This window comes from Protopterus annectens, chromosome 14.part0, assembly GCF_019279795.1.
Source record: "Protopterus annectens isolate FY-2018-M chromosome 14.part0, PAN1.0, whole genome shotgun sequence".
Classification (NCBI taxonomy): Eukaryota; Metazoa; Chordata; order Ceratodontiformes; family Protopteridae; genus Protopterus; species Protopterus annectens.
Window position 1 is genome coordinate 918158365 of NC_056748.1, and position 19806 is coordinate 918178170.

The following is a 19806-nucleotide window of genomic DNA, read 5'->3' on the forward strand; positions in this document are numbered from 1 at the left end:
TTTATTTTTAATGCAATGTAGAATCATGTGTCATTTTGTAATTCAATTCACCTGTTATAAATTTTATGCAATGTGCTGAAGCAAGTCTTTTTATCATTTCAATTCAGAATGCTTCAGTAGGCTGTATATACCCTAAAACAAACTTACTCCAACTGTATATAGCCCTGTAGCAAACGTACTCCAATTTGAATCGACTTCATATCACACTATTGCTGTTTACTCTCCAGTAATGTATATTGTCCAGTAATGTACTTATGCTAAATGTATTTGCTTTATGTTATGCACTTGTTGTAGCTGTTGTATGATTTGCTTTTATTGCCTGTGGAGCTTTTCTCCCTTGGCCTCCACTGAAAATGGGGTCTTTAACACAGTGGACTACCCCAGTAAACAAATGCAAATAAATAAATAAGACATACAAGAGTTGCACCTTTTGCTGCTTTTGCAAATAGTGTTTTACTAATGGCCTGTTTGTGTTCTTTTTTTTTTCCTTTACTTGTACATTCACTGGTTGCTATGCAACATAAAGCAATGTTGTAACTCCCAGCTGAGAACTCCTCCCTAATAGGCATCTCAGAGGAGTTGCAAGTATGGTCTTTTGCTTACAATATCTGTTGGATCTTTTTTTTCCCTTAAATTTTGTTCTGTCCCACTGTCTCCTAAAACAAGTGATTTGGGGAGAAAATGTTCTAAATCACATTTAATAAGCAGTGACAGTCATTGCAATCATTAGTCATAAACTACTTCAGAAAGTGCATGTTAATTCACATTCTCTTATTCTGTCACCATCTTAAGTTCATACTACTAACATTTTAATACGTACTGTTGAACAAAGTCAGGTTGATGCAAAACCTGTTCTATTTACTTTGAAGTGAACAAGAGGAGTATTTAAAGTTAAGTCTGATTTTTGGGCATTTCTCCCTTCATTATTTTTAGCTTTGTCAAAGTTTGTTGAGCATAGAAGTTGATGTTGAGCATAAAAGTTGAGAGCTATGCATCATGATTTTGCCTCACGTTTGCTAGGTATCTTGGTATTTTTTTTTCTGGTAGATCATTGAAGGTTGAGGCCACTAAATAATGGCACACATTTGAATTTCAGTTCCCTGTGAAAATGCCTGTTAATTCAAAACCTGGTAATTTCCAGTATATAAGAATAATATTTAAAATCTGATTTTTAGGCATTTGTACCGAATTATTTTGCTAAATAATTGTCCATTATCAATCAAATTACTGTTTGGCTCTTATTTTACTTATTTTTTATTTTATTTTATGAGTTGGATGTCTGAAATGTGAACAGGCAAAACCATTATAATTGTTAGGGCTGTCCTTCAAGGAATATGACTTAAATGTTGCTGTTTCTCATTATTCTGGCATTTACAGGATGAATGTGATTTGTGGGAAGCAACATGGAATACTCTAACATGTGACAACTTTTTGTGAGGATCATACATGAAATGCATTATATGGCCATCATTTTTACTGCAATCAGATGTTAAAAGTGTATACAGAAATCGCTATAACTGCTGAGTGGAAGCTAACTGTGGATGAAAAAAAATATCTTCCAGTTGTTTGCTCAGTTTAAATAGTAACTAATGTGGCTTTGCAAGAATAGTGTACTTTTGTGTTACATGAAAGAGATACTTTAATTTGATTTTGTGTTTTTGTGTATAGATAGTGCAAAGCATTTCTTTTATTTTTGCTTTATTTTTTGCCTTCTAATAAATTGAAGGTCTCATTTATAATGATAGGGAACTTTTGCTCTGTTTCTTCACATGGGCTTTACAGCAGTTCACTTTAGCAGAAAAAAACAACCCAAACAACATAAAATTGGCACCAGGGTGCATCACACAATAAGCTGCATACTAAGAACGGAAAAGTATAGAAGAGTTCAAAATACCCGAGTAACACGTTTATTACCATACATAACTAAATTAAGTGCTTTCGTCCCTAAAACATCCTGGGACTTCTTCAGAACAGTCAAAATACATAATGAGACTCCTTTTATAAGAATAAAGTATCCAAATCAATCAATTAAACCAAGAAAAATAATGAGATTTTATTAAAAAGTCAGCGACACATTTCTTTTGAAAAATACAATTCACCTAAATACAAAAAATTATCTAGAGGTTTTAACTTCCTATATAAATTCATGTTTAAAATGCATTAACACTGAAATAACAAACACTATAATACTAAAATAGTTCAAAAATCTAAAGCTCTCTTCTTTAAAATAGGTAAAAGTTACACATGTTCATTGATACCAGGTGGAATAGTGGAATTTAACTTTATAATCCAAAACAACTCCTTCAATTTTATTTGAAGTTCTCACCACCCTCCCCTTTGGTTATATGATACCAATTCTAAAATCCCAAACTTAAATTTAGTAAAACCAGTACATTGTAGAATATGTGTATAAAAAGAATTGTTAATATTGCCTTTAGAAATTACATATAAATGTTCATAAACTCTAGTCCTAAATGTTCTCTCTGTTTTCCCCACATAATAACTTCCACAGGTTTGACAGATAGAAGTGTAACCCATCCACTTTCTATTTCATCATTCTCATGCATCATTTAGTCCAGGTTATGGGGTAGTTTACTGTCCCTCAGTTTTAAAATGCTGCATTCAGTTTCCGAAAACTACTTTTTTTATTGTCATTGCACATTGCACTATGGTATTTTATTTTTCAGTGGCTATCTTTATCTAAGAAACATGTATTGCAAGCACTTCAGCTATGGTAAGGTATTAGCAATTTACTGTCTAACATTTAGCTTTAGTAATCTGCTAAACATATCTGCAGAGTAACTAAATTTCTTCCGAGAACTTAATGATATTTTAAATAATTACCATTCTTAATGCCAAAGGAAGAATATAATGGCCATTTCTCTGCCTCTGTTATTAGTGAAATTTGAGTCCATTCCACTCCAAAAACATAGCCCAACTGCAGCTGCTATCAAAAAATAAGAAAGTTATTACTTACACTCAGGGCATAGGAGATGGACAACCCAACCAAACCACTGTTCAAGGAGTTCCTGCTGATCACAGCAAACAGAGCTGCAAAGAAAACCACCAGATTCCCAACAAACTCAAGTCGAATGGCCAACCATCTACAAAGTAAAATCAGAACAAATTACAGCTGGGTAATGGATACAGTTACACATCACTGAAATTTCATATCGGCAGGCCTTACTTCATACTGTAATAAAATGACAGGGTTCATTCTGTAACCTTACTGTTATGTATACATGGCTCAGATCTCCTAGTAAAGTAGGATTCAAATACCAGTCTTTTATCTGTAGGGTTGAACAATGAAAATAAAGTATGCACACACAGACCTCATTCCACAGAATCTTGAAGTCAGATTCAGAACAGAAAGGTTTTTATGCTAACAATTCTTCACTGAGAGATAAAGGTTAGCAGCTTAATGGCATTAAACCCTTATGTCTGTACAGAAGAAAATTCAAATCTCAATAGTGATGGGTTATTATAGGAACAATTCAGGTGGCTGCCAGGGGCCCAGAGCCAAAATCTCACTATACTACTGTCAGAAGTTGTCTGCATAAAAATGAAATAGTGTTATTTAAATAAAGTTTTGCTTTGTTCAGCACTGCCAACTCAATTGAGTTGGCTTGTATGTCAAACATTTTTAAACTTGGGTGACTACCATTTGTGCTTGCACAGCTCTGGCCAGTGATGCTGTGAATAGAGTTCCTTTAGGCTAGGACCACTTTTCAGACATTTATGTATTTGTTATTTAAAGAAACATGACAGCAGCATTTCTTAAACACACACAAATAACATGAGGCACTCCTGTCTAAAGCAGACCCAGCTACAGTTCTCAATGGAGGAGAGAGCTGCTATATTCCTAACCAATTTTTTTTATCCTTACCATCCCATGATCTACCTGCTCCATGACATATTAAGGCATAAGAAGCTTACATTTTTTTTTCATCTTGATAGCTGTTGAGCATATGTGTACTTGTGTGAAACAGAGTTACTTTATGGGGCCTATATAATCTAATTATAGTCAGACAAATGGGATGTATACAAAGCAGCTATAATTGTAGGGTGAAGAACAGTCTGTAAATGAAAATTACTGGTATTGTTTGCTCAATATTCTGAGCTGGCTTTGCAGAACTATGTTGGTTGTGCACACATCATATATCTGATTGTGATAAAAATGGTCATAGTAATGGTTCACTTTTATTTTCCAACTTACTTTACATAAATCATGCAAACAGCTATAACTGCTTGATGAAAGTCTGTCTTTTAGTGAACCTAAACTACCCACTTGTCACTCCTTAAACACTCATTAATCTGGTTTTGGAGGACAAGTATGCATTTGTGTAAAGATGGAATACTTTACTGTGACTACTGTGCATTCATGTAAAAATGAATACATTACTTAGCCATTATTACTTTTAGTATTTTTCTGGCAATCAGACATCTGAGTTCTACATTGCTAAATACAAGGGATGGCTGTGGATGAAAATGACTGCCCCTGCTGTCATAATCACATTAAAGAGGGTTTTAGTGAGTATTTAATGGACAAGTATGCATTTCTGTAACACAAGTTGGAATACTTTACTGTGGCATTTATATTATAGTCAAACATATGAGATGTGCATAGTGCTATAATGGATGGGTATGGATATTGGGGGGTTATAATGGCAGTTCAAGTGATCATGTATGGTTGAAATGTCTAAAAATTGCCAGTTTTATTGGTTATTAAATTATTTCTCTTGTTAAAAAATTGACTACTGAAATTTAAAACAGTCAAATATATTTTGCTTTTTTAATAATATATTTAAAACAATCTGGTAGATAAGTATATATTTAAAACAATTAGGAAGGTGACTCCAAAAGAAACATGCATGTATGAATAATCCTAAAACAAGGAAAAAAGTGTTGGGGATAGGCATGGTTTGTAAACTGCAGAGTGCCCAAGATACATTTTATGAAGCACTGAACACCAGGATTTCAAATACTGGGCAAATTAAATCTTAGAGTCTGCAACTTTTATCTCAGAGGGGATTGGTTTTCTCATCTCTCAGGATTCTTTGGTTAGGCAATTGTTTTGCAGGTTTGACTTACCCAGTTTATCTCTGGGGTTCTGCATCAACTTCTTGTAGTAGATCCACTAAATTTAAGTGTAATCCAAATAACATAATTTTTTTCTGATCTGAAACATCTAACGCCTCCTTCTTCCCCCTGCAGCAATTGCCTCAATTGCAGCTCATCATAGCTCTGTCATTTTTATTCCTGTTCTTCACATTTCCAACATCTGTAGAGCTAGAGATTTTTGTGGAGTAATTATACCAATCTGTTCACACTTCTGAATTGTTTGCAAAAGCTGGGACATTATTATACGATTCCAAAGCAATATCATAAATGCATTGGTTTCCCCTGAAGAACATCACTCAGTACTGCCCAGTCTTGGGATAACTGTCTTTTCATCATCTTCACTCTCTGACTCCTGTGCTCTGAAAATTCTTTATTCCACACCATACTTATTCAATACATTCTGTATATTAAAACTGTTCTACCAGCCCATTATGTGGCATTGATTCAAAAGCTTTCCAAAAACTTAAAAATATCACATCTACTTATTTACTGATATCTAACTCTGTGCACAGAAAGTGCATATTAAAATTACTCTTGACAGGATCTGTCTTCTGAAAATTTATGCTGCTTCTCATCTAGAAAGCCATTCTTTGAAAATTACAGTTTCAGTCCATTCTTCAGTGATGGGCATGTGAATAGAAAATATTGTGAAGTCAAATTTACAGGTCCTTAATTTCCTGAACTTTCTTAAACAATGGCATCTCCTCAGCTGCTACCTACATCCATAAGGTACTGGTCCATATCTTAGTAACTCATTAATTAAATAATCCAAATTCTAGACTGCAGCAACTAATTAAGTAAATAAGCCAAAGGTACACTTGGGATATCAGCTACTCTTTGAGGTAATCCATTTGTCTCACATACCTTCTGTTATTGTAATCTTTTAAATTATTCTCAGCTTCCACTATATCAGTTAATCTATCCATTCTCTCTCCCCCTTAAACTTAATCTTTTTGTCCCATTTACTAATCTTCAGTTATACTCCTTAAAAAAGATAAATGTAAAATAGCTACTTAACACATTTGCTGTCTCTCTCAGTTCTTTTACTGCTTCACTGTCATGCAAGTTTCTGACTGACTCAGTTGACTAAGGTTTAATTAGCAGCCCAAATTTGGAGGGATTCATGTCAAGTCACCAAAGGTGCAAACACACAAAAAAGTGTGCTGAAGTTACTGTCAGTAAACCTTTGTAAGATTTTTTGTACCCCTGCCCTCCCCATATGGGTACCCCCCACACCCCAAACTTATACCAAGTCAGATGTCACAGATTCATGGAGAAAAATGCAATCTCCACTGTTAATGAACCGTTTGATATCTTTCTGAGTTTGCCAAAACTATCTTCTTCCAACTGACACACTCCCTTCTGGAGGATCCACGTAGGGAGCTGGAGCAGTGAGAAAGCATGGCCTACTCTCTCCTCCCTTAGAGTTAAGAGGATTGTCTGTGGTAGGTGCAATTTCCTTTTTGGAGACCAAAAAACAACCTGCCGTGCTTTGGAGAGAGAAGCAGGGCTGCTTGAAGGAACACTCCTTGTGGACAGTGAGGGGATATTCTTCATTATCAACCCATTTCTGTCCTTTCTGTGGCACTTTACTGACTGTGTACAGGGATAGAGCCACATAACGAAAAATCATAAACCACCCCAGTGACTGACTGACTACTTTCTATCAGTTTGTCTGTTGTACAAGTTGTTTGTCTTTCTGTAATTGCATTAATTCTTTCTGTTACTTTCAGTTCTGATCATTAACATTGTATCTATAGTTTTTTCCCTCTCTCTTCATGCCCATTGACATGTATCCTCTTACATTTTAACTTATTATTTTTAAACATAAATATTAACATCATGGTGGTCAATAACCTCACCCACTTAATCAGTTTCACTTAATGCTAACCTCTGCCCAATCATTTAAATATTTCTACTGTGCTCCTGTAATCTTTCCAATCTTGTAGCTGACTCCACCAACATTATTCCTTAATACCTGCGTTTACATGGAGTATTATGTTGATCCTCAAAATATTATTTAAATTCCTGCTTTTGCGTGGAATGTCAAGCTAGAGGACTGATCACTTTTTCTTACTGCCTCCCTGATCCAAATCTCTGAAATGCCCTGTGTTACTAACCACCAAATCAAAATGGTTTCCCTTTAGTTTGTGCCGTAACTGATTGCTGTCATTAAGTTGCCATTATTTCCTCTGTTTTATACTATTTATAACTGTGACAGTTATACTGATATTCCAGTTTATATTGGAAAACTCCATCTGTAACCATCCTTCTCATTACTTAACATTTAAATGCCACTCTAGTTTTGCAGCCAGATAAAAATTAATGAAAACGTTGACAAAAAATCAACTGTAACAAAAATAAGGAGAAAAACATCAAAAAAGTCTAAATATACTAACACTGAGGCGGGCTATTATTTTACTTTTTATCTAATGCTACCTTACTTTCAATTTCCCATTTGCTTTCTGAAGCTTGAAATTCTTTATAAGCTACTGTGCACATGAAGGGTTACAAGAACTTACAAAAGTCAGTTTAGAAAAAAAGTTGGCTTACTCCACTTATTGGACTGTTTTACTCTGTGTAGAATAGGCAGTTATGCCTTATTACAGACCTTCCCGTCTTTTGCAGAAGGCAGAAACATCGCTCAAAGTAGCTCACTAGCTTACTGTATGAAGCAGTAAGGCACCATGTCTTTTGGCACAGGCTGACTCACATGTCTAAGGCAGCTTGCCTGAAAGTGAAAAACGAAAATAATGGATTTCTGAAGATACTAGTGTGCGAGCAATTTTTTTAAAGTGTCCATATACATTTACTAACACTATTAATGCTAGTTATCCAGTATGTAGGATTATTCATTCATTTGATCCCAATCAGACATCTGAAGTGTACACAGCCATAGAATGTACTATAATTTTTTTGGGGGGGGGTCAGGGCATTAAAATGAATTACTATGGCCAATTGTTTTAATTTTATTTCAGTGAGATAACTGCAATTTACACAGTCAATATATCTGGCTTTAATTGCTGGGTATAGAAGCTCTTCATGAATATAAATGATTATCTCTGCTTTTATTTGCTCAGGTAAAGCAGTTATTATTCTGGATTTGCAGAATTAGTATGTATTTGTCTGAATCCAGCTAGAATACTTTATTATGGTTATTTTTTAAAAACAATCAGACATCTAACGTATGCACATCCAATAAAGTGGCTGTACTTAATGGATCTGGCAGCTGACTGTGATAAAAATGACTGTGTATGGGGAAAGGAGTTGCATTGTATGTAAAAATTGCAAGTTGGCCACTAGTTTTTCACTTTTCTTCTTAGATATCAGCCTTGTTAACAATAAGTGGCTGTCTTTGGAGGTCTAGGCAGGTTGAGTATGATAGCAACTGATTATTGGCACAGTGGCACAGAGAGTAGCACTGCTGTCACCCAGTACTGGGTTCTCTAATTTTTTTGCTGTGATTCATTCTGTGTGGAGTTTGCATGTACTCCCTTTCTATATAGGTTTTATGCAAGCACTATGTTTTCCCACCCCAGAATCTTAGCTTTATAATGTATGTGTGTAGTCATTTGTGCTTTTACTTTCATGTTAATCTTAACACCTGAAGGGGATGCTGAAGGTAATCATTTTTTAAATGGTAAGGAGCTAGGAGTTATTTTCAGACAGAATTTGTATATAGCCTTGCAAACATTTGTCATCTCGGTTTATTGGGAACTACTATTTTGTTAGGCTTTGAACATTAAGCTTTAGAATTATTTTTCCTTGAAAGAAAAAAAAAACACTGAATTTCTTTCCTTAATCATGATTTCTGTTCTAGTCATCATTGGATTAAAAAAATGGAAAAATGCTCTTATGATACACATCAGAACATCTAGCACATATAACTTCTGGGGGCCTAAGACTTTTTTGTCAGTTAGGTGTGGTAAAAGGATGGAAGAAACCCTAAAAAAGGTTAGACAAAATGTAAAAATAACAAGAAAAGTTATCTTTCTGGATGGTATGGGATCAGGATGAAGAGAAAAGAGGAGTGGGGCAATGGGAGGAGCAGAGACCAGTGTCCAACCAGGGGAAAGGAAGGTCCTTTTTCCAGGGCTCCATTTCACCTGAGGCTGACCTCATTGATTGCAGTCAGATGAGGTGCATATAGTTCTTAAAGTGGCTATAATGAGTGGGTTCTGAGGCAGTCTGTGGATTAATGTGATTGACCCTATCTGTTATTTGATCATAGGTATTGGTCATTGACCTGTTGTAATAGAGCCCCACCTTACTCCAATTATCCCCACCCATTCACTTCCTTCCTGTAGCATGCCCCCCCACTTTTTTTTTTTTTTTTTGAAGTCCCCAGTCACCACTGCTCTGAAATGACGCAACCTTGAGTGGTAAGGGGAAACTTCTTTAGCCCATGGTTCTGTGATCTTGCTGAAAACTGATTGATGCAAACCTGGATTTATTGTGTTGTAGTTAACAAAACCTTTTTTTTGCATACACTGCAGAGGATGAGAACAGACAAGTTTATTGTAAGTTGTTTGTCTGTGCTAACCATTTGGATGTATGAGCAGAAGGTATAAAATTGTGTAAATGATAGTGAAACAAAGCCAAAGCACAGAAAATGCAACCCTGAACTCCATATTTATAAGATGCTATGGAAGGCTGCCTGCAAAATGTGACAGCAATAAAGCTGATAATGCATTTTGAAGAAATGGCAGTGCTAAAAAGATACAAGTCCTACCAATAAAATTTATCAAGATTACAATGGAACTACGGCAAAAAATGCAAGGTCATGTTTTTGCAAATTTTATGACGCTAGGCTGCAGTGTGTTAACTTTTTCTGGGTAGGACCCCACTCCATGAGAAGCATAGTACCTCACTACTTTGCACATTCACTTGTCTGGATGAAAAGTTACTGTATGCAGTCATTTTTCTGATCACTGTATGAAATATTTTTTACTTCTGAAAAGTAACATCTGTTGTACTAATACGGTGGTGTAAAGAAAGTATCCCATGCTAACAGTCATGCCGCACTTCTCACAGTTAATCAATATATGCTTTATTGTTCCACTTGTTCCACTTATTCCACTTCGATTTTTTGAAGTACGCTGAAGTGTTGTATTGTGTTCATACTAGTATACACATAACACAGTACTTACTAAGTTACATTCTGCAAGTAGCTAGAAGGAATATTCACTAGAAAATTAAGGATTATCTCTCTTGCATTTACAGACCAAATCACAAGCTGGCTTCTGAGAGTTGCATTTGAAGGTACTGTTGTGTAGAATGAACATTATTACACTCTGATGCTCTGTGTTTGTTCACCTGTAGAATAGTCTGACATTTTTATTTGAGTCTCCAATGAAAAAAGGGATGTAAGCCCAGTTAGTCTTACTTGGCCACTAAAAATAAAATTGAACAGTTTGGTTCCAATATGCTAAGTAGCATTGTAGATGCACATGTTTTCATGAAACATAATACAGTAAAAGCAAAATGATGGGAAAGTAAATAAAAATAAACAGCAGGGAATACAACAAGATGGATGAAAGCAGGATGAAGCCAAGGGAGGGGGCTGTAGGGAAGAGTAATATGAGACACAGCAAGGTTTTGGTAGGTTTAGATAACATGAGGAGTAAGTGCAAACTTCGGAAGGTGGTGCCAGCTAGTATAAAATTGACAAGCATTGAAGAGGGATCATGGAACAGAAAAGATTTCCTAGACTAGGAAATCATACACTGTATGAGTCTGGTTTGGAGAAACATTGTGAAGATGCAAAAAAGAGGGAATGGGAAATTGGAAGGAAGGTCTACCGCAAAGAACCCATCACGGCAGCAGGGAAGTATGAGCTATGTATAAATGAAGAGGAGAGCACCATTTCAGGAACCAAAAACATGAAAGTACAATGAGATAATGGCAGTTTCTTGGATGAAGCCAAGGTTAGTGTACAGTAGTAACAGAAGTGCCAGGACAGGGAGAAGCAATAAGTGCAAAATGACATTAAGAGTTAAGGAGTGTGCCCCAGCTTTACCAAAAAGGTTTAATAAAAGAGCTGTAGGTAACAACATAGGAAAAAGGGATATGATTACTACCTGAACTGTAGGAGCTGAAGTGGAAAAACAAAAGGATGAATCTTTTCTACTTGGAAAGCATTGCCTTACTTGACACTTATATTTTATTGTACTGTGAGAAATCTCAGAAAATGTTCTCACTCCTGATGGCAACTGCAACACTAACACAAAGTAACAAATTAATAATAAAACTAGCACTTCCCTTGACTCACCGGTTGGACACAATCCAAGGATAAACACATTTCTGATTCAGATCAACTGTGTTCTCGTTGTGTTGCAGAAACCTATCTTGGTGCCCATAGGCTCGTATTACAGAAAGCCCAGAGACTGTTTCACCAAAATGAGAGTAAATTGGAGATCTGGTAACTGAATCCAGTCGTCTAAGCTGGCGAGAAGTGGCCACATAAAAACGCTGCAAAGAAATCAACAGTTACACTAGCCAAATTACTTGAAGAAGTACAGTGTAAGCTGATGTTTTTCAGATGGAACTAATCAATGATACAGAGTGTAAATACTTGCAGTTTCAGCCACCAAACCTAGTTCTGACCTGTCCAAGTAGGGAATTAGAGCAGATGCTGATGCTGTTCCACCATTTCAAATTGTCACAACAGTTATGATATAAAATTCAAGAGTATTGTAAACTCCTCACTTGCATCAAACTTGACCTGCCCAAGCAGAAATGATGGCAGTTGAAGTGTACAAAATTCAATGTTGGTCACTCACCACTGCACCAGTTATCTCCCCTCCAAAAAGAGAAACAAGATGTATGTGAAGGAGTAGTGGCACTAAGCATATTGGCTATTCATTTTTTCAGTTCTTATTGCAGTCACTGGGAAGACCACTGTAAGGTCTTTACTTCCAGAGTTCCACAGTAGGAACAACTGATGTCAGGGCAGCACACAGTGTTGGCGAAATGTGGACAGCTTCATTCACAGCAGCAGTTACTGTGATGTAATATGGGTAGGTATGCTAGCATTTATAATGTCAAAATAATTGCATTAACAGATAGAAATAGATAAAAATATTATTATAGTTAAAGCAAACATTACAGTGTAGATACAGTGAAAATACCTACCTGGACAAAGAAATAGAAGATAGCAAGTGGGATGATAACTGCTGTGAAGAGAGGAGTTGCAAGGCAGATAACAAAAAGGGTTCCAATCACACCCAAAAAACAAGCAAGCCAGCTTCGGAAAGACATTGGAATGGCTTCATCCACTGTGAAGATATCCTGCAAAAAAAGAGAAATGGTAAATGATTTGACCCAGCTCAGAAACACAGATGCACCATGTCAGAGATCACTGAGTGAGAGGTTATACAATAATATACTACAGGAAGTTGCAGATGTATTCAACATAAAGCAAAATACCATGGGATAATAAAAGGAAACTCTTGTTAAAGAATTAGGAATCACTTAGCCTAATGTGAAATATTTTGATTCCCTGAAGTCTCTGGATGAAACTAACAAGGACAAAATGCATGCACTTGTTATGGTGTCATGTGAGCTGGATCCAGCATTAAGCAACTGACTAGGACCCGTGCTGGTGGGGGGGGGGGGGGGGGTGAGGGGGCTGGCTTCACTATAAAAAAAGAAAAATTATATGTAAATAAAAAGACAGAGCAATAGGAAATGAACACAGTAACTGTTAGGACTTAACAGGAGAACTTCACACAGCAAGCCCAGAAACTTCAGGAAACATCATAATGTCATATTTAGAAACCATGGAAAAGTTAAGTAGGAGATTGCAATGTAATGCGGGAAATATACACAGCAAGCCCTTGGAAATTTAAGTAAGCGGCATCAATGGCAATGTAATAGGCAGATACACAGAGCAAGCTCTGATTTAGAGCAAACAGAGCATGGATCCGTTGCATTTCAGTTAGAGCAAGCCTTCTTTCCCTTAAAGCAATTGCAGGGGAAGGAAAAGGAGATCACATGTAATGAGAACAAAGCAACCAAGCTCTAATTCATGCAAAACAACTAAGCCCTGCAGTGTTATATTTCAGAGAAAACTGAGGGGTGTGTGTAAATTACTTCAGTTAGGGACACTGTCTAGTTAAGTGACTTTACTCGGAGTCAAACCCTGAACCTTAATTATTGACAGGAAAGTTCCTTAAACCCTCCACATCAACTATCAGGTCTCCCTTCATTTTATTTATTTTTGCAAATCACTGAGGATTATAGTCTGTCAGTATCAGTCATAGAGTTTCATAGTTGTTTTGTTCAGTGTCAGTACTGCAACAAGAAGCACACTTGCTTTTAGTGCAGAAGGCTGTTGGTTCTCTTCCCACACTAGGTAGATTGATTGCTGATACTACAGTGCAGCATAAAGTGGGGTTAGGGAGGCATGGAGGTGTGTTGCTCTCTTGAGTGTGTTCTGATTTGGATGAGTTGCCAAGAAACTCTGAACCTGTTGTCAATTTGCCAGCCATTCCCTATTGCATATCATTTTTTTTTTTAATGTAACATAGGCAATTTATTAGTCAAGGGCACCAGGTGCTGAGTTTGTAGATGAAGCACCAAAATGCAAAGATCCCTGCCAGCAGCAACCTCTTCATTAGTTACAGTTTTATTTAATGTGCAAGTATTCAGATGAATATTACTTTTGTAGGGATTGCGCATATTGACTGATGTTAGTGGATTATAATGACATCAGTTTGATTGGCCTTTTATGATTGAGATGTTCTGAAATGGGTCATTTTGTCATTATTGGTTCATAAGTTTTGTTTCACTGCTTACCGGAAAAATGTTCAAAGCTATGAATTTAAAACACACTCATGACAAGTGGCGCTGTAGTATACAAGGAAATTGATTTAATATGATCATTAAGGTGAATCAAAGAACATAACACAAAAATGCCAAGCAGGAACAGAAGGATAAACCACTCCACATTAAATAAATGCACTTATTCAGGCCACATTCAATATAACCAATACTGGAGTTTATTGACAAGAATAAAACAAATAAGCACTTTCATCCTGACCACTTCAGAACTTCATCAGATAACAAATTCAATAACACAATCACTTTATATAGTACAGAAAAACTGGGTAAAAAAATCATTAAACAATTAAAACATTATTTAAACTGACACTCCCCCTTAAAAGAAAAGACATGTAAAAGAATGTATTATATACGTAACATAAAATTTGTATAAGATGGAATAAATAGATGGTTAAAAAAACTCTCATTGTAGTATAAAAGCATAGATAAAATGGTGTTTAAAAAATGCATAAATAATGAATAAATAATTATTTAAAACAGTGTTATCTTTCTAGGACTTTTAATTTTAAAAGGGAGCTGATAGAAATGTGTTCATTTAAATCTGGCCAACTAGATGCATTAAGACGCAGTTGCCAGTAAAGCTCCCTCTTTTCTAGTAAAAGAGACCAGGCTCCACCTCGAGGTTCTGTAAAGAGACCAGGCTCCACCTCGAGGTTCTGTAAAGAGACCAGGCTCCACCTCGAGGTTCTGTAAAGAGACCAGGCTCCACCTCGAGGTTCTGTAAAGAGACCAGGCTCCACCTTGAGGGTCTGTAAAGAGACCAGGCTCCACCTCGAGGTTCTGTAAAGAGACCAGGCTCCACCTCGAGGTTCTGTAAAGAGACCAGGCTCCACCTCGAGGTTCTGTAAAGAGACCAGGCTCCACCTCGAGGTTCTGTAAAGAGACCAGGCTCCACCTCAAGGTTCTGTAAAGAGACCAGGCTCCACCTCGAGGTTCTGTAAAGAGACCAGGCTCCACCTCGAGGTTCTGTAAAGAGACCAGGCTCCACCTCGAGGTTCTGTAAAGAGACCAGGCTCCACCTCGAGGTTCTGTAAAGAGACCAGGCTCCACCTCGAGGTTCTGTAAAGAGACCAGGCTCCACCTCGAGGTTCTGGTTTAATATTATCAATGACAGTAAAATGAAAAGAATGCCAAGTATGCACTTGCACCTGTGGTGAGACCACCAGAAGTTGCCAATAGGTGAATTGCCACAGTTCATCATTCTTGGTAGACCTAGTTATGGCTTTTCACAAAGTATGGCTAGATTGAGATAGAAACTCCCACTGGAAGAATGAATTCTTTTTTTTTTTTTTTTTAATGCTCACTTTATTTTCTTTCTTTTTATTTCCTAATACAAGCTCAGAACTCTACACATGCTGCTGAGCTTGCATGGAGTTCTGAGCTCTTCTGAGTTGCAGAGAAAAAAAGAGAAATCTGCTTAGTTTAATTGCTGGGCTATTCTAAAACAGCCTAGAATTATTTACATTTCAAATGGTGAGTAAGGTGATTATGTGGACAGCAGAAAAGTCACACAGAAAGCAGAAATGAAGGTAAACTGAAAGAGAAATTTCCAGACAGTTCCAGTAGTAGTAGGAACAATGGGTCTTTTAAAAAGGAATTTGTGGTGCTGCGGTAGCGTGGTCACCTCACAGTAAGATGCTGTCCGGTTCGATTCTCAGCTAGAATGTCTTCTGCGTGGAGACATGCGTGAATGGGCATACCTTCGTTGAAGGATGTGCATCAGGCCTGGCAAGCCGGTATGTAAAAATCCAACTGCCAATCATTAGTGGACTGGAGTTCCCCTGTGGCAACCCCTAACTGGGAAAAGCCGAAAGACACAAACAAAATTAGATATGTTACCGATACATGTAACTCCATATGAATTGCAGATGGAGTCATTACTGGGCACATTGCTGATGCTGCAAATAACACTTCTGGCTGACATCAAAGATTGAAACAATATTAATTTCATGAGCTGTAATCATACTTTGATTAGGAATTGGGTCTATTCCCATCATGGTATTAGAAACCCAATAGATTCGGAGAAATTAAAAAAGGATTTCCCCATGCTGCTGTCTGAAGCTGTGAGGAGCCATTTCTACCAGCTCAGGCTGCCTTAGGTGACCTAGGCAACCTGATTCAAAATGCGTTATGACTGCATTGGATGAAGCCAGTGTTAAGAGCATGGGAGTAAGTTTTATTTATAAATTTATTTTAACTACTTTTTTAAAAGAAACTGTATGCATGCAACTTATCCAGAATGTAGGTAGGTACTTTTTTTTCAGTTTGAGTGTGCACTCAGCATAGATGCATTCAATTGTCCCTGATTTTGCTTCACATTTTGGCATGTTCCTTGTGCCATCTGTGTTTCGGCAAATAAGTAAAGTTTTCACATTTAGTAAATATAATGGCAGACATTTGAAATGTAGACTTAGTGGCATTCAAAAAGCCTGCCTTTGTAAAGCCTGTAATTCTAGCATCTTTCCAAGTATGTAAGGATAGTATTTGTTCCTGATTTTGGTGCCTTGTCCCCATTATTTTTTTGTCCTTGATTTTTGAGCTCAGATATTGAGAGAAATATGTGGCGGTGGGGTGCCTTGGGTTGCATGCTGTATTATGATAGCAGTGAGCTTGGAAGATGCATTCCTGTGTGGCAGTTGGGTATTTGTTCCATTCATTTGATTCCCATCATATTTCTGAGCTAAATAGTCATAGTTATACCAGCGGCTGTAATCAATGGTCATGTGTAGATGTAATAAATGTATGTATATGTAGGGGGCATAAAGGTTGCTTGTTGTCTGCTTTTGCATAATATCTCTGATTTTGTCTCATATCTTGGTCTTTCTTTCATCGTGCGTTTTTCTATTAAATCAATAAGAACTGTAAAATAATGACACACATTTGGTTTCAAGCTTAACATTTGTGAAAAGCATGCCAATACAAAGCCTGTTCTAGCAACTTGCCAAGTGCACGAGAGCATGCAGAGGAATGCAACTTTTCAGCACAGTGATGTCCCTAATTTTGGTCCTTTGTCTCCAATTATTTTTTAGCTTTCTGTTTTTTTTCTTTCTTCTTTGAGTGAGCTATATGGTGGAGAGAGCTGTGTGGGTGTTGGAGGGTTGCAGTGCACTGGACAATGAGCTGAGAAAATGCATTTCTGTGTGGCAGTAATTTATGTATTTACTCCCTCATTTTGTCTCAGTCAGAGGTCTGAGGTGTGTAGTTGAAGTCCTGCACATAGCTATAACTGATAGATATGGATATTCCACACAATAAGTGACTGCATGTGACAGTCTAGGAGAGATGAGTGTGACAATAACTGATCACTGACGTTCTGATGCAGTGAGTAGAGTTGTCATCTCACTGTGTTTGGTTCTCAGAGATTTTGGCTGGGGTGAAAATTACTTTTTTGTAAGGAAGGGATGACACATAACCTAAAAGTGGCAAGTTAGCCAGTTTTTTCACATTTCATCACAAGCCTAAGTATTCTATACAATAAGTGACCGTCAGTCTGGGCACATTGAGTGGTACAGCAACTGATGACAGGCACAGTGGTGCAATTAGTAGCATTGCCATCATATAGTGTTTGGTACTATTGACTTTTCTGTATACAGTCTGTACATGTTCCCATTCTTTGTGTTGGGTTTATCCAGGTGCTCTGGTTTCCTCTCCAGACCTTCAGTTGTATAATAGATGCTTCTAGCCATTTGCACTTTTATTTTCATCCTAACTTAACACCAGAGCGTATATGGAATGTAAATATGTTTATTGGGCTAGGGAGGCAGTCATTATTCTCAGATAGGATTTGTAGATCCTTACAAACATTTGGCCTCACAGTTTATTGGGAGATAATGTTTTGTTAGATTAGAACATTTAGCACAACTTAGCTTTCCTTGAAATAAGAAAAAAAAATGAATTTCTTTCCTTAGTCATCATTTTTGTTCTGGCCATCACTGAATCAAAAAGTAAAAAGCCGTAAGACAGCTCAAAAAAATCTAGAACTCCCTTGCTTTGTTCGGTTTCTTATTCTGCATTCAGCACATCTTAATTGGGCAGGACTGTAATAATAATTTGGAGTGAAAAGGTAAAGTTTGACTAAGTGTGAAAAAGCAAGAAAGTGGTAGTCTCTCCAAATGATGTTGGAGAGAAACAAAAAGAAAAGTCACTGGGAAGTGCAGGGGGACCATTGTGCACTAGACCCTTTGGCTAGTGTTCCATTTCACCTAAGGCTGGCCTTGTTGATTGCAGCTAGGCATCTTCTTCTCTTTCAGTTGTTCCCGTTAGGGGTCGTCAAAGTGGATCATCTGTTTCCATTTCTTCCTGTCCTCTGCATCTTGCTCTGTCACACGAACCACCTGCATGTTCTCTCTCACCACATCATAAACCTTGTCTTAGGCCTTCCTCTTTTCCTTTTACCTGGCAGCTCCATCCTTAGCATCCTTTTCCCAATATACCCAGCATCCCTCCTCAGCACATGTCCAAACCAACGTAATCTCCCTCTCTGGCTTCCTCTCCAAACCGTCCAACCTGAGCTGACCCTCTAATATACTGATTCCTAATCCTGTCCATCCTCATCACACCCAGTACAAATCTTAACATCTTTAACTCTGCTACCTCCAGCTCTTACTCCTGCCTTTTTGTCAATGCCACTGTCTCCAACCCATATAACATAGTTGGTCTCACTACCCTCTTCTAGACCTTCCCTTTCACTCTTACTGGTACCTGTCTGTCACATATCACTCCTGACACTCTTCTAAACCCATTCCACCCTGCTTGTACTCTCTTCTTCACCTCTCCTCCACACTCACCATTACTTTGAAATGTTGATCCCATGTACTTAAACTCATTCACCTTTACCAACTCTACTCCCTGCATCCTCACCATTCCTCTATCCTCCCTCTCATTTACACACACATATAGTCATATATATATATATATATATATATATATATATATATATATATATATATATATACACACACACACACACACACACACACATATATATATGTGTGTGTGTGTGTGTGTGTGTGTGTGTGTGTGTGTGTGTGTGTGTATATATATATATATATGTATGTAATTGCAGTTAGGCATCTAAGGTGTATACAATCAATAAAGTGGCTATATAGAGTAGGAACAGAGGCAGTTTGGATGAAAGTGGGAGAAACCGATCTATTAATGGAAATGTTTTTTGCTCTGCCATAATAGAGCCCCACCCTGTTCAGTAGCTTCTTGCAGCTCCCTCTTGCTTTAAAGTCACCAGCTACTGGGCCAGTCTGATCACATTTGGTGTTCTAAGGCAGTGTAACAACAGCCTCATGATCACTCACTCTTCAGTGCTTCTATCAATTGATAGTACCACCTGTGAGTAACATAAGTATTTAATACACATGGAGGCAAACAACTCCCATCAACTCCATTACTTGTAAACATCATTCCTCCACAAAACCATAGCAGTCAGAATGCACCACTAAACCCATAACTTATGCTGTGGTTGTAAAGAAAACTTTGACAAAGCCTCTTAGAACACATACTAAAAGAGTCAAAGCTCCAGCGTACAAGGCAACACCTACTCCTTCTAGACACACTACAAATCCACTCAGTTCACCCAAGAGTCACCAGAAAAGCAGATCTAAGCCCATAATTTCCACTATGTCTGCTTCTGCACACAGCAAGGATTGCCATAAGTGACTCTGTACTTGGGCATACAGATTGCACACTCAGACAGGATAAGAACAGGGTGACTGTAAGCTGTTTCTCTGGTGCCAGGATTTGTGATGGCACCGAGCTCTATTGGCTCTTAAAACAAAGAAATGTGAACATGACCTTGTAGTTACCCATGTGAGCATGTATAACCTGAGG

At 37.4% G+C, this 19806-nt stretch overlaps 1 protein-coding gene across 1 annotated transcript in view; it reads right to left on the reverse strand.

Moving 5' to 3' along the window:
• ABCC2 (ATP binding cassette subfamily C member 2) overlaps positions 1 to 19806 on the reverse strand; it is an 833283-nt gene that overhangs the window by 104066 nt on the left and 709411 nt on the right. Inside the window, exons 24-26 of the mRNA XM_044055642.1 lie at positions 12256 to 12411; positions 11393 to 11592; positions 2978 to 3104 (exon numbers count right to left, since the gene is read on the reverse strand). Coding sequence (XP_043911577.1) covers positions 2978 to 3104; positions 11393 to 11592; positions 12256 to 12411 — 483 coding nt within the window. The remainder of the gene's footprint in view (positions 1 to 2977; positions 3105 to 11392; positions 11593 to 12255; positions 12412 to 19806) is intronic.